This window comes from Muntiacus reevesi, chromosome 16, assembly GCF_963930625.1.
Source record: "Muntiacus reevesi chromosome 16, mMunRee1.1, whole genome shotgun sequence".
Lineage (NCBI taxonomy): Eukaryota > Metazoa > Chordata > Mammalia > Artiodactyla > Cervidae > Muntiacus > Muntiacus reevesi.
This window is the reverse complement of record NC_089264.1, coordinates 19,045,025-19,070,448: the sequence shown is the minus strand read 5'-3', so window position 1 is coordinate 19,070,448 and position 25,424 is coordinate 19,045,025. Positions and strand designations below refer to the sequence as shown.

Genomic DNA, 25,424 nt, shown 5'->3' with positions numbered 1-25,424 from the left:
GAATCCCAGCCAAATTTGCTTTTCAAAAACTCCTGAAACCCCTCTCAGAGATTTCTGTTTAACATCTTATTTGCCATAAATGAGACATAGTTTGAAAAAGAATCTAAGAATCGAAAATCTAAAATCTAATATTTTTATCTATTCAGGGTTCAATTTATTTTTAAAAAATGGGAGAATAAAATATTGCTCAGGCAAATAAATGGCAGTGTCTGACAATCATACTGTTATTGTAAAGAATAAAGATATATATATGCACATGTATATATGTGTGTATACATATATATACACATATAATATGCTTACCAAAAAATATCTATTATAACTTCTGATGTACATTTACATGTACATGAAAATATTTTGAGGTTACACACTAATTTAGAATACAGCTAAAAATACAGGGAAAACTATATTATAGCTAATAAACAGGAATTGCCTCTAATAATAATAGCAAACATTTACCGAGTATCTACTATTCTTAAAGACACTGTTGTATTTAACAAACATTAACTCATTTCATCTTCACAATCACTTAACTTACAGAGGAGGAGACTGGTGCACAGAGAGTTAAATAACTTGTTCAAGGTCACAGATCTAATGTTAGAGGTGGAATTTGAACCCAGGAAGTCTGGCACAAAGCCTAGGCACTTAACCTCAAAAATATCATTTTATAGCTTGCAAAAACTAATTACCTCTCCTTCAAATCACCCCCATAACAGCAGCAGCAATGGCAACAGCAATAGCAAAGCAGAAAGCACACACAAGCAAAAGCAAATCACGGGCTATCAGTGAAGACTGTCATCAGCCTCCTCAGCCTCGCCCCGCACAAGCCTCCTCTGGGGGCTTTGTCATCCCTCAAAAAGATGAGAGTTCTTCCCACGCACACAGCTAGCCCAGGAAAGCTACCCAGGATCCAAACATCAGCTCTAGCCTCAATTTTCTCCATGAGCCATGCCCCTATTTCTCCTTCTCTCCCATCTGATCATAGCTGTCCACCCACTTCAAGTCATACACTTTTCTTGACAAGTTGATAACTATAAAATAATGAGATCATTATTTGCCCTAGGTGGTGGAAAAGGTCAAGAGTAGAGAAAAAGGAAGTCTATTATTCCCCTGTCTGGAAATAACTAACATTTATGTGGTTTTAAAGACCCTATGGAACTTCCATATACCGTTGCTCATTTAATTCAGCCTTCATGATAATACGGTGATGGTTTTCGTTCCTAGTTTACAGATGAAGAAACTGAGGCCCTGTAAGGTTAACTCTTCTTTTTATCTACCAAGTTCTCTCTGTGAAGAGTGGCAAAGTTGATCTTAAGTCTGATTATCCTTTCCCCAAACTGCTGCAAAATCCTTTTACATAAACTTCCTTGGCCAAGAATTTCCACATATGCTACTCATGAAATTTGTGGCTAGAATAGTGAAAATTCATCATCACTGCTGGAAAAATAAAACTTGAGGGTGAAAGAAAGAGGTTGGACTTGAGGATCTGTTACATGTTACTGTTTTCATACAGGGTAGCAATATTCTGGTTAAACAAAATAAATGGGGTTTTTTTGTTGTTTTTTGGGTTGGGTTTTTTTTTTTTTTTTTCTTTTTTTGCTGTTGGCCATTTTTAAAGTCTACTGAACTTTCTACAATATTGCTTCTATTGTTTTATGTTTTGATCTTGTATCATGAAACATGCAGGATCCCAACTCCCTGAGCAGGGATTGAACCCATACCCTCTGTTCTGGAAGGCAAAAAGTCCTAACTACTGGACTGCCACTTAAGTTTCAAGACTATCTAAATGTTCTTTTAGCTTCCATTTCCCTTTAGTTTTGGCACAGTCTTTTAGTTTATGCTAGCTCCTGGAAAATAGTCATTTTGGAAGTTTTATTTTTCCTTCTTTCCTAAATATTCAGCTCCTCTGTGGCTTTATCTAGAAATAAAAGATTATTATAACTGACTGCTGACTTGGTAATCTATGTTGGTTGTATTCATGTGTTACAAATAGTTTTATATAAAAACACAGTATATGTAAAAACACTGTATAACTAAAAGATAAAGGTTTTAAACGTCAAGAAGGACCTTATAACAACAAAGATTGTGCTCACAGTGTATCATGAAGAGTTTGTTGGTTTAAGAAATGCAGACGTTTTTCTTAAAAAACTGGCTAGGAAAATGATGTAAGTCTTTGTTCCCACAATAAACTTGAGTCAAAAGAGCAAACAAAGATAGCTCACAAGATCATGCCACTCTGAATTCTCCAAGAAGGATTTTATACCTGAATGGAGAAGTTTCTGAAGTTAAATATCTTGACTAACACTATTTCCACCACTGTGACCTCCTAACTTGGTTCTGAACAAGACACTGTGCAGGATTAGAACATATAATTTTTAATTAATAAATCTAGGATTGTACATTTAAAGTGCAGCAACTGGAGAAATTGGTAAAGTAAATTAAATTGATGTATGTAGTAATTGAGTTCCAGAATCGAGAACTTAAAAGAACCTGAGAATGTATTTTTGGAATATTTCTTGGCCAAAAATCAGAAAAGACTCCCTTCTCCTTGCTAGTCCCCCAAAACTGACAGATTATTTGAACCCTCGTTATTCCACTTTGCCCTTTGACTCTCAATCTCCCAGCTTTTAAAAGGAGCCATCAAAAGGAGATTCACAAAAGTCACAAGGTCAGATTATAAATACAACCTGCTCACTGCATATCTCCTCACCTCCTGACCTGCCCTCCTCTTTTATATCCAAAATAGTTCACAATACTGACATCTCACTATAACTTTTCCTTCGAATCTGGGGTGCTGAAAGACAAGCTTTTTATACCTTCCAATAAGAGTACTATAAATTATCAAGCATCCCAAAATTCTCAAAATTTGGTTCAAGACATGAAAGCTCCTTCCATGATTCTCTCCTTCAATAGCTGATGTAGATTATTTCTCTAGCACTGAATAGCCCAAGCTTTGTAAAACCGGTGCTCTTAGATGGTATTTGTCAATTCCTTCTTTCCTGATGAAGGAAGAATAGTTTCCAGGCAAATGACCCAGAAACATATTCACCTTCAAGTGAGGATTGTCCAAAGACCAAACTAGTACACCTTTCAAACCAATGATGGAATTACCTTCACAGCATCATTCCAGCCTCTGCCTGGACTCCTGAAATTACTGAGCAAGAGAGAGAGGAGTGCACAATTCTTCTTGGGTCTCTTCACATTTTGGGGGCAGTCTCTTTACATTGAATCATTAGCTCTGCTATAATATTTCTTCGGTTGTCTTGGCTCTTTCTGGAGTCAGCCAAGAGAAGATCCTGTGACTCTACAGGCCATAGCCCACTAGGCTCCTCTGTCCATGGGATTCTCCAGGCAAAGAACACTGGAGTGGGTTGCCATGACCTCCCCCAGGGAATCTTCCCCACCCAGGGATCAAACCTGCATCGCTTTAAGTTTCCTGCATTGGGAGGCAGGTTCTTTACCACTAATGCCACCTGAGAAGCCCTAAAGATGTCTTACTTATCAGTTACTAGAATCATATTTGTTTTAAAGGAAATAAAACTACTTCTGCAACTACAGAGACTATGATGAAAATTAAGTTTGTAATGACTTCAATTCTGAAATGGAATTCATTTACAGACACACATACAGGCTGCCCCACTATCTATCACTGCTGTGATTTCATCTGTGACCTAGTTTGTGGCTTCCAAAATTTTACATCCCTGTGGGAAACTCATCCTTGAAGATACTTAACTTGCTCACATTATACCTTCTATAAAACCCTGGCTACATGTGAGGTTTCCCACTTATTTCAACATCTCCTGAGCACTGTGATTTTTTTATCAAATATTTCCATTTGGCAGTTCAAAAATTTTGCAATAGCAAGATATGCATAGTATTGAAGATGAGCCATAAGAAATCTTGGTTGAAATTTATTTAACCTACCACTGCCTCACTCCTCGTGGGTTCTGATTGTGAACTGAAAGACAAATCTCAATCACATGTAATTGTTTTCTACATTATGGAGATTTGCATACCACCTACTGAGAATGAGGGGCAGTTATTTTTAATAGATACAAAATTAGAAAGTGTTCCACTCACAAATTAAAAAATCTTCCCTTGATTTAAAAGCAAATGTGTCCAGAAGTTCCGTACTATGATTTCATACATTTTTACCTCTAGCTGAAGATCAGGTTTATAACCTAATACAATAGCAATGAGATATTTTAAAGACAAGACATGTCAAGTATTTTTTTAACTGACTTGTTAGAAATATTCATTCTCAAACCCCACTCCTGCTTACAGTTTCACAGCATTCCAGCCTGAAGGAGAACGTCCACACATCACTTCCCAAGAACACAGGTGAAGATACCTAAGCCTTCTTCCTTGCTAATAATTCTGCAGTGATGGATGTTTGTAACAAAGGAGAAGAAATCCTAACAGAATGTCTCAGGTATATTAATACGCATTTTCATTTAACAGAAAAGATGACACCACAGGCTGGGTGTTCCACGGCTGAGACCCTAACTCAGGAGGATGAGCATCAGATTCGGAGAATGATGGCAAAGCGTGCAAAAATCATCAAGGAGCTGATACAGACGGAAAAGGACTATCTCAATGACCTAGAGCTGTACGTTCAAGAAGTGGTTCAGCCCTTGAGAAATAAACAGGTAAATGCAACTTTGAGGGTCCCTCCAGCCCCATCCTAAATAGGATCACCAGAACTGGGAAATCACAGAACCCAGGTGTATCCGAGGATCCTTATTCTTTACCACGGTGATGGCAGGAGCAATGGGCCCTTCCCCTGAGGCCCTGGGTTCAAGACAGCAGAAGTCATCACCAGACTCAGACTTCTGTCAGCGCAGGGGCATCTAGCATCAGGGAATCTGTATTCTAAGAAACAGGGAAATGGAAATTCACAGTTTTTGCCACTTTGAAATTTCCATGTGCTCTTTCTTGAAATCCCATGGAACTGCCAACAAACTGAGTGGTTGAGTTTTTAAACAGTTTAAGAACAAAGCACTTAATTGGATCTAAAGATGGTCAAGTTTTCAGAAGAGAAAACTATGTGGGTTTTTCCTCCCTTACGTTGAGAGCTCAATTGAACTATGCCTATTAGCTAAGTAAAATGAAGCACAGAAATGAACCTGGATATAAGGTAACAATTATCTCTTAGGTAGAACTGGCCTAAGACAAAACTAGAGGTGTTTATAAGTTAATGTTTCTCCTCCTCTTTAATCAAGGTCTTTTCAGGGAATTAGAATAAAGGTACAAGAATTTTTTTTACATATATGTAAAATCACTAGGGTGGTAAGTGGTCCTCACATGCAATTCAAACAATATATAAAAGCATAAACCAGAATGTAAAAATGATCAGGAATTCCAGGGTTCAATGATAATCACTATTTACATGGTTGGAAACGTCCTTTCAGACATCAGTTTGGACACTTGCATATCAAAACACACACATATATTTTATAGATAAACATAATCAGAACCACACATGCTATTTTGTAACATACTTGTTTCATTCAGCAGTCTGTTGGATGTATTTTCATGACTACTAACACTTCTCAATGTTTTTCTACCATTACTGATGCCGAGACTCACATGTTTTGGGTATTGTCACCTTATCTGCCTGGAATAAATTCTTAGGAGTGGAACTGCTAGGTCAAAGGATATGCATACTTAGAATTTTGATAAAAATTGCCAACTTAAAGCCAAAAAGTTGACAGTGTTCTGATTTTCATTGCCACACACATTGCTCGAGCTGGTATGCTGCTGCGTCATCTTTACAGGTGAGCATTTTTGGTTTATAAACAACAGTGAAGGCCAGGTCCCTTTGACAGGTACCAGGTTTCTTCTGACAAGTTTGTATTCATCAGCTGCTTCTTTTTAACCCTTATCCATATCCATACCTTTTGCCTTTTTGAAAAAAGTTATGGCTTGTCTTTTTCTTATTGTTTTATAAAACCTCCTTTTATCTACATGTTGCAGCTGATTTTCTCAGTTTGTCTTTTGCCGTCTAACATTGACTAAAGTTAAAAAGTCAAAACTTTCTTTAAGGCTTATTCATTTGTTTTGGCCGGATATATCCAACTTTGTGGATTCTGGGTTTGGCATCTTAACATGTACCCCACGATTGTAAAAACATGGTAAGTCAGTTGTTCTAACATCAATTAATAACTCTTCCCCAGTAGTTTACGTGGCTTAACAAAAAACTCTTCTCAGAAATAACAGATAAAGTATCTGGTCTAAAAATCAGGGAAAACCAGTGTAGATCAAGGTGAACTTTGATGTAAAATGTTGGTTTTTTTGTTTTGTTTTGTTTTGTTTTTTTTGGATTTAGGCCAATGTATAAAGCAAGGAGGCAAAATAGGCAAAACATTTTCCCTTCATCAGGAGTCATCTTTCATTTTCCTCCTTCATGACTTTTTATTAGGTACTTGCTATTTGTCAGGTCCTGTTCCAAACACTTCATTAGTATTCTGATTTAATCCTCTTGCTGTTCCCGTGCAATCTGGAAATTTCTTAGTAATTCTGTAAGAGTAAGAATAACATTTACGGTCATGATAAAAAGCTGCTCTCTATTCATTGCTAAATATATTAAAGTATTTTTGGTGTATTTTTCACTTAATTTAAGCTAGCAGCATTGAGGCAACCACTATTCTGGCAGATATTCATGGTTGTTAATACAGTGTTTATTTACATAATTATTCAAATATTGATTTTTAAATGCATGTGGCCTCAGACTCTATCAAATATCTACCCTCCCTTATGGTCCAGTCCTTACTCCTAGTCTTCAGAAAATTGTATATACCTAGCACACTGCCTCCATAATTTCTCTCACTCTTTACCTAATTTTGCCATCCATTTTCAGTAATTTCAACATTCAGGCAAATGATCCACACAGCCTCTCACTCAGTTCTTTGACTTGTTCATTATGTTCAATGAGCTTTTCTCAACGTTCCCATCTCAGCCACTCTCTTCCGGGGCACATCCTACAACCATCACCACCAGTAACTTCATGCCCTCTGGATCAGAATCCAAGCTTACCTTTCTCTAACCCCCATGTCCTCTCTTTCAGCTCACTCCCCTGGTCCTGTCTTCAGCAATTTCTAGAGCAATTTCTCCAGCAGTGCTGCCAGGACCTCTCAGCTACTGAGCTCACCACTGCCTTTTCACGTGTTCATCAAGCCCACACCTCGTTTAGTTTCCATGGCACCTTCATTGTAAAATCACTCCTTGCAGATGAATTCAATTCCCTTTTCTTGCTCTCTTTCATTTACTTGCCTGAAAAAAAGCTGCCTTTAATGAAGTTCAATTGTCTTTGTACTTTCTACCTTTACCGTATACAGCTGAACCAATCTCGTTTAAAATTCATAACCATTTTCTTCATGTGGGGCCCCCGTAATGTCTCTGAAAGGACTCTTTCGTATCTTCTTGCTCCTCACACCTCAAACACTCTCTTTTTCCTTCTAACTCTCAGTTAGCATCCTCTTCCATCATTTCATGGAGAAAATAGTCACAATAAGAAGGTGCACACACTCTTCAACAAGTCTAAACCTACCTGCATCTCCACTCATATAACCTAGCTGGTGGATCCTGCTTCTAATTAAGGAGAACCTCTCCACTACACAGGATTTTATCCTCTCAATATTACTCCTGAATTTTGGTCCTCCCAGTGTCCTTTTTCTATCCTATATAATTGATTTTACTCTGCCTATTGGATGGGTTTTTCTCATCATCATCGGCCATCTTAAAAAACACAAGCAAAAACTCTCTCTTGATCCTAAAAGCATTATCTATAATCTCTGTCTTTACTTCTTTCTCTTTTTTAAGTTGACTCTGAAGTATTCAATATGTATAAAAGCATATGTGACTGAAACAAGTCTTAAAATACAATTTAGCAAAGCTCTGTCCCTTGATGAGTTAATGACCAATACGAAAAAAAAAAAAGACTACATATACAAGAAAATGCCTTCCTTTGAATTAATCATCTTTTTTTTTTAATCAAATGGAATAAGACATTTGTTTAGACTGTTTTCAATTTTAAACCATCAGCGACACTGGTGAATTAAACTGGTGCCACCAGAATACATGCCATTGCTGAGCTATACACCTGGGTATGCTCTTAAATTTTTGCTTGCATTTTTATTTCTGTTGTCTTATTTTGCTTCCTGTGTAACTCTTAGGAGCAATGCTAAGACTTGGTGCTTCAGACCACGTAAAATGAAATGTTTCTGTTATGTAACATGTTTATTTAATTGGCATGTTTAACTTTGGCTCTTAATATTTTGAATTACCATTCTCATAATTCTGACTAATATTTCCTTTGTCATTCTATTTATAGCTTGTTGATTTTTCACATCCAGCACTTCCCAATGTCTAGTTGTCTTTCAGTGCTCTCTGCCTTCCTCTTTGTGGAATTTAGCTTCAGTCCAGTAGTCTATGTCCTCTCCACTAATGCTATAATAGCAATCGTTGGGGGTTTCTCAGAAACATGGAGGTTTCTCATGTCAGATGCACCTTTTCCCCACTTCATTATGCTTTTGGCTTTGGTTAAGTAAAATACATGTTCAGGAATTCAGAGGATTCTCACAAGCATCTCTATGCATGCTGAGGTAGTTAATTTACACCACCAACCCATTAACTTTACCACCTTGTCCTTGTACATTCACCCCTATCTATCCTGTTTCAATACCATGGACTTTGCACATAGGCCACCTATCACTAGTTAGTGTCAAAACTTAGACATTAATACATAGTTTTCATGTTACTATGGAAATGATCAAACCATGCTTAGCTAAACCAGAGGCAGCATAAATAAATATTTCACATGTACAGGTTAGGCTGGAGGGGACTTTGGGAAGTCATGTGATGGATGCCTTCTCTCTTGCTGAGAAGACTCTTCACCGCATTGTACTCCCTCCATGTCAGCTATGCAGCTGATTCATGTCTTTTCAGCCCCAAAAGAAGCAAGCCAGTTTATAAGAGTGAAAATTGGAAGAAGGAAGTTGAAAACTGGGAAAAGCCCTCTGCTTATCTGAGTGAACTTGCTTGAGTGAATCAGGGTATAGACGACTGTCTGGAATAATCTAACAATGGAACAGAGTTTTCTGTGTAAGGAAAGGACCAACAAGTGATTGAAAAGAATAGTCAGAGGAATTTAAATACATGTTTTTACTTTTTTTTTTATTTGTGAAATTCACATAATACAAAAATACCAAAGATCTCAAGGACACAATAACATCTTACAGTTATTCAGTTTCATTTTCTAGAGGCAAACATCATTAGCAGTTTCTTTTTACCCTTCCAAAGATATTCTATTTATGTGTATATATTTGAATATACATTTTGTCTGTTTTCATTTATGTAACAAGAAAGTTATGTGTGTTTATTTTGGATTTGTTCATATCTGTTCTAATTGTGTGAACTTACACTTGACTTTTTGTATTTTATGAAAAGAGGACAAATCATTTTGTCATGACAAGAGCTCAGTTGCAATTTCCTGTTAAAATTGGGATGCTCTTTATGGCAGCAACTTTGTAAATAATTTTCATTTGAAAAAATATATAGAAGACAATAGACACGTATAGCTTTACCACTTAGAAATAAGCGCTATAAATATTTTAGTTTATTGTCTAGACATATATGAACATACCCAAATATTTCATGATACTGTAATCATACCATATATATATGCCCTTATGGAAACTTTTCCCCCTGAAAAGTTTATTTACATGTTTTATTTTAAACCACAAATAACAAGTACTAATTCAAATGGAGAAATACTTTATTTTCTTTATTGAAGGACCATACATTTGAGAACAATATCAAGCTCTCTCTGGATGGAGAGCCCTCAAGAGGAAAATGGTGCCTACCAGTGTATTCATGCAAGTCTAGGTGTTGTGATGGCAACTGTACTGTGTGACATATGTGGCCTATGACGCACGGTACTGACATCCTACCAAAACCCTCTCCTTCAGGGTCCAAAGTGGGTATGGGGAGGCCTGGAATAGGAGCACACAAAAGACAAGGAATTGAGACAAATCCTTAACCTGCCCTTTGTTTTCAAAGTGCAAGAGAGGGAAGGGACCACGAGGCCCAGGGAATTCAGCTTCCTGCTCCTCTTCTCCACCTAAGTGAAGCTGCTCTAGCTTAAACTATGGCATCAACCCTGAAAAAGAAGCTTATGCGTAAGGAGAGAACATTGAGTAGATCAAATCATCTCTGAAAGGAGCCAGGGAGGAGGAGGATGTAAATGCATGATGGTAATAAAAATTCTGTTCAATTTGGCAATGCCATGGAAATCTGTATGTGGGCCTCCCAGGTGGAGCTAGTGGTAAAGAACCCACCTGCCCATGCCGGAGACATAGGAGACGTGAGTTTGATCCCCGGGTCGGGAGGATCCCCGGGAGGAGGGCATGGCAACCCACTCCAGTATTCTTGCCTGGAGAATCCCATGAACAGAGGAGACTGGCAGGCCATGACCCATAGGGTCACAAAGAGTCGGACATGACTGAGTGACTAAGCATGCACACAGTAATAAGATGGTCATGGCTCAGTTGCTGTCCTGTGAATTTTAAGCTGTAGTTATTACATTGTAGTTTGAGGAATGATTTTTATTTTCCTTTGGAGTTTGCTGTATTTTTAAAAAAGTATCTATTTATTTATTTTGGCCATACTACGTGGCATGTGGGATCCTAGTTCCTCAACTAGGGATCAAACCAATCTCTAGAGTGGAACCACGAAGTATTAACCACTGGACCTCCAGAGAAGTCTCAAGTGCCCATATTTTTAAGGACTCCCTGTTCACCAGAATGAGTCCATTGCTGTCCTACATGAAAGGGACTGCAGCTTCAGTACATGTTCTGGGAATTTCTCAAGTTTGCCCTCTCATCTGAGGTTTCTGATTTGACATAACTGGTATCTGCCTTGACCCCTCAAAGCTGGGTTCTACCTCAATATGCAGCCCCTGGATGGCTCTTTGGGTGAACGGTGCTCCCAGGGGTTAGAGAGCACAGAGGCTGTGTAGCAGACCCACTGGACAGCCTGCTTGTCTCTCAATTTTAGTTTTGCTCCTTGGATGCACTCTCTGAGATTATCCTTCCAAAACCACCACCAAACTCTTCACTCAGTCATGTCAGACCTCTGTGACCCCATGGACTGCAGCCTGCCAGGCTGCTCTATGGAATTCTCCAGGTAAGAATACTGGAGTGGGTAGCTATATTCTTCTCCAGGTATCGAACCCAGGTCTCCTGCATTGCAGGCAGATTCTTTACCATCTGAGCCACCAGGGAAGTCCTAAGATTACCTTAGTTCTGTCTGAATCTCCTCCCTAATCCCCACTCAGCCCAGCTATTAGACATCCACTTCTCCTTAAGAGGATTTTAGACAATGACGTGTACTGAAATTTCACCAATCTCACTGAACAAAGAGCAGAATTATGATCCTGATAATTCACTAAAAAACAAGATAAAAGAACCAAGACAGAAATATTTTATCTAATAATTATTAAAATATACCCAGTTTTCACTTATAGATCAATGTATATCATTTATATATATCTTATTTATATTTTTCATTTATATATTTCATTTATAGATCAATATACAACCACCAGGGAAACCCTTATAGATCAATAGGTAGATAAATTAGACTTCTCAAAGCTATTTGTTAAAACTTTGCCTACATAAAAAAGAGGAAATCATAGGTGAGCAAATATTTTTTGTCATGAATTTTGAAGTGTCATAGAAGGACTCTTGTCAAAATTGTCTTCTCTAGCTGTCACCTCCACTAAAAGACTTTAACTGTTGCCAAAAATAAGTCATTCATTTTTAACAGGTAACCATGTGATTTTTTTCCCCTCCTGTTTTTTTAATATTATCCAGCTACTCTTTTTTTAAAGACTTTTTTTTTTTTTAGAGCACTTTTGGTTCATAGCAAAGTTGAGGGGAGATTTCCTGCATTGGCCTGACACCATGTATAATTTCCCCCATCATCAATATCCACCACCAGAGCATTAGTTTTGTTACTCTGACACCAGAGTGTTAGTTTTGTTACAACTGAAGAATATTAGCCCACTGATACATCGTTACCACCCAAAGTCCATAGTTCACATGATGGTTCACTGTTAGTATCCCAGGGACAGAGGAGCCTGACCGGCTGTGGTCCACAGTATTGCAGAGTCTGACACAACTGAAGCTACTTAGCACATGCACACATGTGGAATCTTACAAATGTACAATGACATGTCATTATGGTATCATAGAGAGTATTTTTACTGCCCTAAAAATCCTCTCTTATTCCCAGGATGTCCTACAGTTGTAATCACACAGTATGTAGTCTTTTCAGATTGACTTCTTTCACTTAGTAATATGTATTTAGGATTCCTTCTCATCTTTTCATGGCCTGATAGCTCATTTTCTTTTAGGACTGAAGAGTATTCCATTGTTTGGATGTACCACACTTTGTTTATACATTCACCTACTGAAGGGCATCATGGTTGCTTCCAAGTTTTGACAATTATGAATAAAGTTGCTAGAACAACATTGTGCAGTTTTGTAGGGACATGAGCTTTGAGTCCACTTGGGTAAAAACCAAGACACATGATTGCTCGATCATATGGTAACAATATGATGAGTTTTGTAAGAAATCACCAAATTGTCTTCCAAAGTGAATGTACTATTTTGCATTTCTGCCAGCAATGGTTGAGAGTTGCTGTTGCATCATATTCTCACAAGCATTTAGTATTATCAGTATTCTGGATTTTGGCCATTCTAACGGTGTCTCATTGCTTTAATTTGCATTTCCCCAGTAACATATGATGTGAAGCATTTTTTTCATATGCTTATTTGTCATCCAGAGATCTTCTTCGTTGAGGTGTCAATTAATACTTTTGGCTCATTTTTTAAGTTGGTTGGTTGTTTTTCTGTTACTGAGTTTTAACAGTTCTTTGATATTTGATTAATAGTCCTTTGTCAGATGTGTCTTTGGGAATATTTTTCCTAGTCTATGACTTGTCTTCTCATTCTCCTACTCTTTCATTTTTTTAAATTTTAATAAAGTCCAATGTATCAACTATTTCTTTCATGGATCACGCCTTTGTTGATGTATCTAAAAAGTCATTGCTATACTCAAAGTTATCTAGTTTTCTCCTATGTGAGGTGTTTTTCTTAGTTTTGCATTTTACTTTTAGTTCTGTGATCCATTTTAAGTTAAATTTGTGAAGAGGGTAAACTCTGTGTCTAGATTCATTTTTTCACAACTGGATGTCCAGTTGTTTCAGCACCACTTCTTGAGAAGACTATCTTTGCTCCACAGTATTTCCTTTATTCCATTGTCCAAGATAAGTTAACTATATTTGTATGACTCTGCTTCTGGGCTCTTCTATTAATCTATGTGTCTCTTCTTGTACCAATACCATACTATCCTGATTTACTGTAGCTCAGTGGTAAGTCTTGAAGTCAGATATCCAATTTTGTTCTCTTTTAATATTGTGCTGGCTATTCTGGGTCTTTTGTCTCTTCATATAAACTATATAAACTTTGAAACAAGTTTATCAATATCCACAAAAGAACTGTTGGAATTTTTATTAGGTTTGCATTGAATCTATAGATCAAGTTGAGAGGAACTGACATCTTGATAACGTCAAGTCTTCCAGTCCACGAACATGGACTGTCTTTCCATTTATTTAGTTCTTTGACTTTGCTCATTAGAGTTTTTAGTTCTCCTTGTATAGGTCCTGTACATATATTGTTAGATTTATATCTAAATAGTTCATTTGGGGAATGCTAATGTAAATGGTGGTGTGTTTCTAATTCCAAATTCCACTTGTTCATTGCTGGTATATAGAAAAGCAATTAACTTTTGTCTATTAACCCTGTAACCTGCAACCTTGCTGTAATCACTTATTAATTCCAGGAGGATTTTTGGTTGATTAATTTGTATTATTACATAGACAGTAGTGTAATCTATGAGTAAAGACAGTTTTATGTCTTACTTCCCAATCTGTATACCTTTCATTTCCTCTGTCTTAGTGCATTGCTAGAATTTCCAGTACAACATGGAAAATGTGTGATAAGAGGGAACATCTTTTGCCTTGCACCTGATCTTAGTAAATATGCTTCAAGCTTCTCACCATTAAGTTAGCTGTAGGCTTTGTATAGATATTCTTTATCAAATTGAAGAAATACCTCTCTATTCCTAGTTTATTGAGAGGTTTTTGAAATCATGAATGGACATTCAGTTCAGTTCAGTTCAGTCACTCAGTCATGTCCGACTCTTTGCGACCCCATGGATTGCAGCATGCCAAGCCTCCCCGTCTATCACCAACTCCCAGTGTTTACTCAAACTCAAGTCCATTAAGTCAGTGATGCTATCCAATCATCTCATCATCTGTCATCCCCTTCTCCTCCTTCCTTCAATCTTTCCCAGATCAGGGTCTTTTCCAATGAGTCAGTTCTTCACATCAGGTGGCCAAAGTATCAGAGTTTCAGCTTCAGCATCAGTCCTTCCAATGAATACTCAGGACTGATCTCCTTTAGGATGGACTGGTTGGATCTCCTTGCAGTCCAAGGGACTCTCAAGAGTCTTCTCCAACACCACAGTTCAAAAGCATCAATTCTTCAACATTGGATTTTGACAAATGCCTTTTCTGTATCTATCATATGATCATACGATTTTTTTCCCTTTTTTAATCTGTTGATGTGATAGTGAAAGTCACTCAGTTGTGTCCAACTCTTTGTGACCCCATGGACTATATAGTCCATGGGATTCTCTAGGCCAGAATACTGGAGTAGGTAACCTTTCCCTTCTCCAGGGGATCTTCCCATCCCAGGGATCGAACCCAGGTCTCCCACATTGCAGGGGGATTCTTTACCAGCTGAGCCACAATGGAAGCCCACTGATGTGTTGGATTATATTAACTGATTTTTGACTATTGAACTGTTACTGCATACCTGGGATAAAACCCACTCAGTTATAATGTATAATCCTTTTTATGTATTTTAAAATTTGATTTGCTAATATTTTGTTGGTGATTTTTGCTTCCCTCTTCATGAGAGATACTGGACCATTGTTTTCTTTTCTTGTTTGGTTTTGGCATTAGGATAATTCTGGTCTCATAGAAACTCCCAGCTACTCTTCGTGTATCTGTTAACTTCCAAATTTTTCAGATTGTATTCTAGGCCTCAAACATATTCCACCTTAGTTGACTAACCATAACTTTCTTTAAAATCAACCTCATCTCTTCCATGAAATTACCCTGAACTAAGTAGAACCAAGATATTGATTTTTCATAGACATGTCTTATATATGCAAGCAATCACAATACTCCATTCATAATATGTTCAATCAGTTCAGTTCTGTTCAGTTGCTCAGTCATGTCCGACTCTTTGCGACCCCATGAACCGCAGCACGCCAGGTCTCCCTGTCTATCACCAACTCCCGGAGTTTACTCAAACTCAAGTCCATTGAGTCAGTGATGTCATCCAACCATCTCATCCTCTGTCGTCCCCTTCTCCTCCTGCCCTCAATCTTTCCTAGCATCAGGGTCTTTTCCAATGAGCCAGTTCTTCACATCAGGTGGCCAAAGTATTGGAGCTTCAGCTTCAGCATCAGTGCTTCCAATGAATATTCAGGACTGATTTCCATTAGAATGGACTAGTTGGATCTCCTTGCTGTCCAAGGGACTCTCAAGAGTCTTCTCCAACACCACAGTTCAAAAGCATCAATTCTTCAGCACTCAGCTTTCTTTATGGTCCAACTCTTACATCCATACATGACTACTAGAAAAACCATAGCTTTGACCAGATGGACCTCAGTTGGCAAAGTAATGTCTCTGCTTTTTAATACACTGTCTAGGTTGGTCATAGCTTTTCTTCCAAGGAGGAAGCAACTTTTAGTTTCATGGCTGCAGTCACCATCTGCAGTGATTTTGGAGCCCAAAAAAATAAAGTCTGTCACTGCTTCCTTAGTTTTCTGAATGTTGAGCTTTAAGCCAACTTTTTCACTCTCCTGTTTCACTTTCATCAAGAGGCTCTTTAGTTCTTCTTTGCTTTCTGCCATAATGGTGGTGTCATCTGCATATCTGTGTATTAATGTTTCTCCCTGCAATCTTGAGTCCAGCTTCTGCTTCATCCAGTCCAGCATTTCTCGTGATGTACTCTGCATGTAAGTTAAATAAGCAGGGTGACAATATACAACTTTGATGTACTCCTTTCCCTATTTGAAACCAGTCTGTTGTTCCACGTCCAGCTCTAACTGTTGCTTCTTGACCTGCATACAGATTTCTCAGGAGGCAGGTTAAGTGGTCTGGTATTCCAATCTTTAAGAATTTTCCACAGTTTGTTGTGATCCACATAGTCAAAGGCTTTGGCATGGTCAATTAAGCAGAAGTTGATGTTTTTCTGGAACTGTCTTGCTTTTTTGATGATCCAGTGGATATGCTCTATAATATATCAAAATTCAACACACACAAGTCTTGCAAGATATTATAATTGGAGGAATTTGTAAAGGTCATCCCTCTATTTTTTTTTTAACAGTTGCATGTGAATTTACCATTATTTCAAAATAAAAAGTTAAATTTAAAATTTTAATGCCCTTATTTTTTTTCTTTCTCTTTTTAAACTATATTATCCTTTTAGTATACATGTAAAATTTTATATGCAAGAATAAAAACCTTTTCTTTTTTTTTTTTTTTAATATTATTTTATTAGTTGGAGGCCAATCACTTCACAACATTTCAGTGGGTTTTGTCATACATTGACATGAATCAGCCATAGAGTTACACGTATTCCCCATCCCGATCCCCCCTCCCACCTCCCTTTCCACCCGACTTCTCAGGATCCTCCCAGCCCACCTGGCCCGAGCACTTGACTCATGCACCCCACCTGGGCTGGTGGTCTGTTTCACCATAGATAATATACATGCTGTTCTTTCAAAACATCCCACCCTCACGTTCTCCCCCAGAGTTCAAAAGTCTGTTCTGTACTTCTGTGTCTCTTTTTCTGTTTTGCATATAGGGTTATCACTACCATCTATCTAAATTCCATATATATGTGTTAGTATGCTGTAATGTTCTTTATCTTTCTGGCTTACTTCACTCTGTATAATGGGCTCCAGTTTCATCCATCTTATTAGAACTGATTCAAATGAATTCTTTTTAACAGCTGAGTAATATTCCATGGTAATAAAAACCTTTTCTATGACTCTACCTTATTTACTTTGCCAAACTTTCCAATTAATTCTCTTTTTATTGTGATTTCAGGGAGGAAAAGACTACATTTTTAGAACAAGGATATATGTTAAGTTGTTTATAAGAAAATTTTTACTATTTAATAATCTCCCACATATGTTGGCTCTTTCTTGTGCTATGCTTAGAATACTAGAAATACTTCTATATTTTAAAACAGAGGGAGGGAAAAGCCAACTAAGGTCCCTCTCTCCACTTCTACCTCCTTCTCAATCTAGTCCTTTCCCCTGTAGAGTCCATCACCTCCTATGATCAAACTTCTCAGTAACAAGACTTCACAGAGTGAGTGCAGAGATAAAAGCCGGGCTGATAATGTAAAAACAAAAGCTGCCCAGAGAGTCAGAAAACACAGCACTTTATTTTAATTGCTATATTAAATAAAAATCTGAGTAAATCAAAGCAATTCCTACTAACTATAATTGAGATGCTGGGAGCAATGACTCAGAAATGCATTTGAATTTCTGATTCTGCTTTGTACTGGCTTTTCTGAGCTAATGTGCTGATTTTAAAATACTATACTTTTGCTGGAAATCTGCTTGAGGCATTGATACACATATTCTTCAATCCTCTGAATATACTGATTTTCGGACTTCACTAGTGGTCCAGTATTTAAGAATCTGCCTGCCAGTGCAGGGGACATGGGTTTGATCCTGGTCCAGGAAGATTCAAATGCTGAGGGGCAACTAAGCCCATGTGCCACAGCTACCTATCTAGTTCACGTTCTAGAGTCCACGAACTGCAACTACTGAGCCTAAATGCCCAGAGCCTGTGATTGCAACAGGAGACGCCAGGGCAATGAAAACTCCATGCACCACAACTAGAGAGTGACCCTCACTCACTGCACCAGAGAAATCTTGTGCACAGCAGTGAAGACAGAGCAGCCAAAAATACATACATATATACATTAAAAAAATTTAAAACCTTAAAAAAGTACTGATTTTCATAGTTACTAAGATCACATCACAATGAAGAATCTCATGATCTATATGGTCAGATTAGAACTCCCTATTTTTTAAGATCAAAGACTTCATTTTTATACTCATTGTGGAATCTCAACATTTATTACATCATCTGGACTTTGTTCCTCCATTATAAGATCAAATAATTGATGCCACATTAGAAAAGGGGGGAAGAAAGTCAATGAAGTTTTCCTCACTTTTTAAAAAGTTTGTCAATCAGATTGGAAAAGGCTATAGTTGTGGAACATTAAATTTAAAAATAAAAATCACATAAGTAAACAGTGCTGCCAAGCACAAGGTCACCGTGTTAATATACAATATGTGACTGACATTGAGTCATCACTGTTCAGATTTTCCCTGGGAGGGACCTTTCTGTTTTGTCATCTTGGAAGACAGTTTGCTGTCAGATTGGATTCAGATTTAGTTGGGTATGGAAGTGATACATCAATATTCCAGTATGTGAAACTTCTTTTTATAGGTAAGAAAAGCTCTTATCTTTGCTTGTTCAGAAGGCCTCAGCTCAAAAAATAAGGGATTTTTAAAATTCCTTGAATTACCGTTTTATGATGGAAACTCTCCCCCAGTTTGTTACATTTTTAATCTCCTCATAAGCTTCATTTTAAGGCAACTACAGTTTTATCTAAGTTTTATAATCTATTGTCCAGATCGAAACCTGATAGGCCAAGTGAGGAGATAAATGAATGCATTTTCCATTTCAGTGCAGGGGCTGAAAAGCTCAAAATTGAAAAAAGGAGAGAAGTGATACGCAAAATCTATTTTAATATCTAGGAAAGTCATCCCTTCAACCTGAGTAACAAGATCATGCTCATCATCTCACTGCTCAGAACTAAGATGCATAAAGCACTATTTTAGTTTGCTTTTATCTGTAAAAATAAGCAACAAAATTTCAGTGGCTCTGATTATGATAATGATGCTATTACACCTCTCTAACAGGATACCAGAGATGTGGAGCAACTTTCTGCATATGTGAGCTAAGCATAGATGAACATTGCTGTGCCTATGGCCATGAATCCTGGATTCCAAAGAAAAAATACTAGGTCAGAAAGGAAGCATATATTGGGGAAACATGTATTTATTAATAACACTTATTTAGGGTACTTTAGATTCAGACAAGGTCATTGATTACATGAGTTAATAATTTGAGGCTATTTGGAGTACACAAAGACATGTGAGACTCATCGTTCATCATTGAAAGACTAGTTAGAGGTGTTAAGAATCCCTAGTTAGAGGTGACAAGATTCATAGTTATGAAAAGAAAACTTGGAATGCAAAGCAACAATTGATAAGTGCAGACAATAAATGCAGTTGGAGTTCACAGAGGGGACAGATCACTTCCAGATAAATTAAGCAGGCAATATTTCATGGAGAATGGAACATTTTAGTTGAATATGCAAAACATTAAATGTTTGTAAAGTGTCTAGGCCCTTTGTTGAATTCTGCATGGAAATCATTGAAATTTATGTCATGATCCTGCCCTAAAACAGTTCATAATATGGTCAAGAAAATGACTCATAAACACATTAAAAAACCAAGTAACAATCAAAGATACATTTCAAGGCAGTGCTAGAAATGATCACGACAGAAGGCAGTTTGTTATTAGTTATGCTAATTACTTATGCGGTAAACAGTTGCTTTAGACATAAGCAGAAAAATGATACCAGCATTTGATAGGAAAGTGATCTCTTTTTGTGTCCCAGGACTCCACATACCCATGTTTTTCTCCTTACTGTTCCAAAGACGACTCCTCAATCTTTTTTGTCTTTTTTGCAGGTTGATCCTTACCTGTAAATGCTGAAGTAGCTCAGGGCTCGGTCCACGGCCCTCTTCTCTCTTTTGTCTCCATTCACTCTGTTGAGGATCTGATCTGGTTTCATGCCTTTAAATTGTATCTACATGCTGATGGTTGACAAATTGTATCTCCAGCCTGGACATTTTCCCTGAAGGTTTGCTTTGCTTATTTTTATCTCCCCATTCAAACCTCTACGTGATCGTCTACAAGACAATGCAAATTCAATGTTAAACCGGAGTTCCTAATTTTCTCTTTACAATTTGCTCCCCTTACAGTCTTTCTCTCCTCAGTAGAGATGGGAGTTGCTTGGGCAAAAACTCTGGAGTCATTCTTGACTTTTTCTTTCAAACTATCGAATCTATCAGCAAATGCTATTAGCTCTGCCTTCAAAATGTACCCAAAATCAAACCACTTCTCACCTCCTCCTTTACTTCCATTCTGATTCTAGACCCTATCAATAACCACCTAGATTATTATATCTGCCTTCTGATGAAACTCTTCTCCATCCTTGTTTCAACCAAACAGTAATTTTTAAAAAATATTAGTCAGAGCCCATCCCTCTTCTACTCAAAGCCATCCAAAATGGCTTTTCATCTTACTAACAAAATCTAACATTTTTATGTGACCTACATGGTGCTACATGAGATAGTCCTTCATTCTCTCTGACTCACCTATTTCCACATTCTTGCCTTCTTGGTGATCCTTAGGCCAGGGGCACCACTGTTTCAAACTCTTTGCTCTTGCTGTTTTCTTTGCCTTAAATATTCTTCCCCAAGATAACTTCAAAGCTTACTCCTTCACCTCCTTCAAGCCTTTACTCAATAAAATATTCCCTGGCCACCTCACGCTATCTTACACTGGGTTCCCTCAAATAACTCCAATAGAAAGATTTTAGAACAAGTTGTTTATTGGGGAGATGACCCGTGGAATGGCAGGAAAGGAATGAGAAATGAGCCAGGAAAAGGAGGACAAGTTAGGGAACATTTGTAAGCAGATTTCTTCTGTGGCCACTTGGGGCTCATGTCCTACTGGGAGCTCGAGGACACAGTACAGAACATGCCTGAGGGTTGGCCTGTGTGCAGGGTGTCAGCCACCATTTCCTGTTACACCTGGCTTGACGGATGCTCCTGGTCTTTGGTTCTGTTCTTGAAAATTAGAACTCTGCAATTGTGTTATTAAGGGGGAACTAATTGGTCAATGTTGAGTCAGTCCTTTCTAATATCAGTGATTTCTTTCAGATATTAGATCTGAAGGAAATAGATGTTCTGTTGAAAAGATTATAATTTTGTTTGTTTGGTTGGTTGTTTCTGACTGGTTGGTTTTTATACCTAATAAGCTCTGAGTCTGAGTGTGCAGGGAGAAGAAAGGATAAACATAAGAGTATACACACACACAATGAATACTCAAGTGATCGAAACACAAAAATGTTTACCCCATTAATTGTGCTCAGTAAGAAACCCTTAAATATAATTTGGTGCATAAAAATTCTACATATTTTTAAAATAACCTCAGTGATTCAAACAGTTTTCAAATTATTTTCTCTTGTGTTTTCACAATATAACTCGGTGTTTATACTTTTAAAGATTTTCTAAAGGGTCACAAAATTTACGAACTGTCAACTCAGAACGGCTATTCCTCACAGGATTATTTGTCCTCTGAACATTTTATATAAAATCCTGAGCAGGAAAGGATAGGAAGCCCGAAGAGCACCTCCAGCCCCCATCAAGTAACTCTTTCCTGCCTGTCCCTGAGTTAAGGCAGATTCGAGAAACAAAGCAGGAACCGTGGGTTGACTTTCCACCTTTTATCCAAGATATCAAATTGAGCGTCTTACTTTCATGCTATTAGTCAAAATAAAGTTTGGGATGAACTTCTCGATCCTCTTCCTTTGTCAGAGGCCTCCAGAAGCTCTCACATTTGACCACAGTCTCTGGTCTGATGAAGACTCTCCTCACTCACCTCTCTTGGCTCTGCTCCTCCTCTGGCTCATCCTGAGGGGTCTGTCCCAGGGTCCCAGCCTTACTTTCTGCACTGATCAGGCCTTTCCACGTGAATGTCTCCCAGCCTGGGACTGTTTCTGGGCAGGTGTCAGGTAACTAGGGCATTTTACTGCGAGATTAGTGAAAAGGCTTGCTGTCTAGCTGCGATAGCGACTCAACTTGCAGTTTGACTCAATTAGCCAGTTTAGAGTCTAGTTTCACAGCAGGAAAGTTCACACATACAAATCAGTAGTTTTGAGAAACCTGATGAAATAATGGCTAGTTTACCCTGAAAAGCTTTGCAATCTAGAAGCCAACCATCTGAGTAAATGCCATCGTAATTAGATAATTATCCCAGCCCCACGGTTGCCAGGGCCTTCTGCCAACATCATCCTTCCCCACTTGCTGCAGTTTCTGTCTCACAAGGCTTCCTCTTCTCACTTGCCTCACCAAAACATAAAACTAGACCTGGTTCTTCCCTTTCAGAACATCCCCACTGGGTCCCCGCTTCCTAGAGTTGTTTTTAATACATTTTCACTGTTCTTCCACTCTCACCTGTTAACAGTTAAAATCTTAATATCATTGGGCTTTTAGCTTTCAACATTAATAATGAAGCAAACTCATTTAGTGACTGTGTCCAGGCTTCACCATAATGCTGTGCATGGAACTGGCTTATAGGAAGGACAGATAGGACCCACGTTTTCCGAGATTGAGTCAGATGATGTCCAAGGTGGATTTCCTCTATATGAACTCTAATACAGGGTCCAGAGTTGGACCTTATATTGAACCTACTCTGTGTGTGTGTGTGTGTGTGTGTGTGTTCGCTCAGTTGTATCTGATTCTTTTGTGACCCATGGACTGTAGCCCACCAGGCTCCTCTGTCCATGGAATTTTCCAGGCAAGAATACTGGAGCAGGTTGCCATTTCTACTCCAGGGGATCTTCCCAACCCAGGGATTGAACCCACATCTCTTGCATCTCCTGCATTGGCAGGTGGATTCTTTACTAACTGGGAAGCCCATATTGAACCTAAACTTATTCTCAAACCACATCAAATAGAAATATTGAAATCTTCTCTAGAAACAATTTCCAGAGAAGCATTTGGATGGTGGCAATCACCATAGTCCTCAAAAGCAATGTTGTTTATTTTCTTCCTTCTTCTAGAACTGTTGTATATATATACATTGAACATTAAAGTTGTGTGATTTTGATTATCAAATTAAAAGCTTAAAATACATTTCCACATTGAGGTCAAGGCAGTAATATCCAACTGTGGGTTTTTAATTCATTGGCTTTCAGAAGAAAACAATGTAATTGCTAATATAATTTGCCAAGACTTGTTAGAAAGCCTTAAGGAATATTAATAACTTTAGCTCAATAATTACACTTAACAAATTTATCATAGGGAAATAATCAGGGGTGTGTGAATATGGTTTTAGCCAGAAGAGCTTCTTATAATAATGAAAATAGCAATCTATCTAGATTTCAAAGATTTAATGACTGATTAAGTAGACTACAGTATTTCCATGTAATGCTGACTTTTAAAATAGTGCAATTGTGAAACATAAATGACATGAAAAGATGTTCATATTATACTTAAGTTGAAAAAACTCAACTTAAAACGTGGTTGAAAGTATGTAAATCTTTTGTACAGTTGTACACAAACAGAGAGAAAACCAATATGGCAGGACATACCTCACACTGCCAGTGGTTATTTCTGTGTGGTAGAATTACATGCAATCGCATTTTCTTTCTTTTAGTTATCTGTGTGTGCTAAGTTGCTTCAGCCATATCTGTCTCTTTGCGACCCCATGGACAGTAGCCTGCCAGTCTCCTCTGGTCATGGGGTTCTCCAGGCAAGAGTACTGGAGTGGGTTGCCATTTCTTCTCCAAGGGATCTTCCTGTCGCAGGGATCAAGCCTATGCCTCTTATGTCTCCTGCATTGGCAGGCAGGTTCTTTGCCACTAGAGCAATCATTTTTCTACAGTGTACATGAACTACTTTGCTGAAAAAAAATTTTTTAAGAGTTTGTTTCTCAACTTCTTTTCAATGTTCCCTTTTAAAGGTGTTTGTGGTTGGGGTTTGCACAACACCTGAGGTTTGGTTATTCCTGTCTGTGACTATGTTTAGGTTGAGTGTTCCAAGGCTCGTTAAATAGAAGACATCAAACAGGGATTTCCCAGTTGTAAATGAAGGGGGAAGTGTAGCCTTTGTTAGCAAATGTTCCAGGTTTAGTAATGGCCAAACTGAGCACAACAGTTTTCTTTGCAGATAAAATTTAGCAGAAAATTATAAAATATCCACTAAATGTGATATTTTGAACAACCAAATGAGATGATTTTGATTTCTTTTCTTTAAACCATTTTGATCTCCTCATACTTGTGACTCAAGGCCCAGGAGAATGGAGAAAAAGGATATTTGTTGATGGTTTCCACAGAGAAAATAGATCATTTCAATTGTAGTGATTCAATTCAAATCAAATTGTCAAACTTTTATTGAGTAACTATGTGGAAGTCTAGCACTGTATTAGAAACAGTGGGGCATTCAAATAACTCACGAAGACAAATGTCCTGGAGGAACTCGCAGCTTTTACATAAAGACAGACAAATTAATAAATATCTCCTAAATATAAAATGGGCTTCAATATAAGCACTGGGTCATCAGAACAAGAGTCATGGTAGCTCAGGAGAGGGAGAGGTTAATTCTAACCAAGGGAGCAGGAAAGATTTCTTAGAGGAAGTGAGATTCTGGCTCACTTCTGAATAAACGGAAATGTATTAGTCCCCTGTTAGTTACAGGAAACAAAATTCCAACTAGCTTGAATTTTAAAAAGCAGCTCATCAGTTTCTATAATAAGGATGTCTTGCTTTAGGCAAGGTAGATACAGGAGCTAACACGATGACGTCAGATTTAGTTTCCATCTCTGTGTTGACTTTGCAGCAGTCAAGTTCTCCACAAAGATGACTGTTGAAGACAGAAACTTATATTCTTAGGGCTGGTAATATAGGCCCTTCCATTTCCCAACAACCATTGATTAAAAATCAGTGAAGATTCTCACTGGCTCTGCTTAGGAACCTGCCATCCTAGGCAAATTGCTATGGGCAGTGGGTCACATGCTCACCTCTGGAGGGAGTTGGGCAGAGGCAGGCACCAGGACTGACAATTCCACCAGATCAGGTAGAAATGGGGAACTATGGCTTCTCCCAGAAGCAGCAGAAAATACAGGGAGCTGAGCAAAACTACTGGACAAATACTCCCATTACCGTATTTAATTCCGACGGACAGAGTGCTGTAAGGTATGAGGGCAAGGTCTTTGTGAGCAAAAGAAAGAGCTTGGGCTGGGATGTGAATGTGGGAAAATGCAAAGTAAGTTTTGAAAAGAGTGAGTACAAGATGCTGGTGGTGACAAGGAATTCTATACCTATGATTACAGTCTCTGA

The 25,424-nt window shown here is 38.0% G+C and overlaps 1 protein-coding gene across 1 annotated transcript in view; it reads left to right on the top strand.

The window, feature by feature from the left end:
• ARHGEF38 (Rho guanine nucleotide exchange factor 38) overlaps positions 1–25,424 on the top strand; it is a 139,303-nt gene that overhangs the window by 39,487 nt on the left and 74,392 nt on the right. Inside the window, exon 2 of the mRNA XM_065907088.1 lies at positions 4,462–4,649. Coding sequence (XP_065763160.1) covers positions 4,462–4,649 — 188 coding nt within the window. The remainder of the gene's footprint in view (positions 1–4,461; positions 4,650–25,424) is intronic.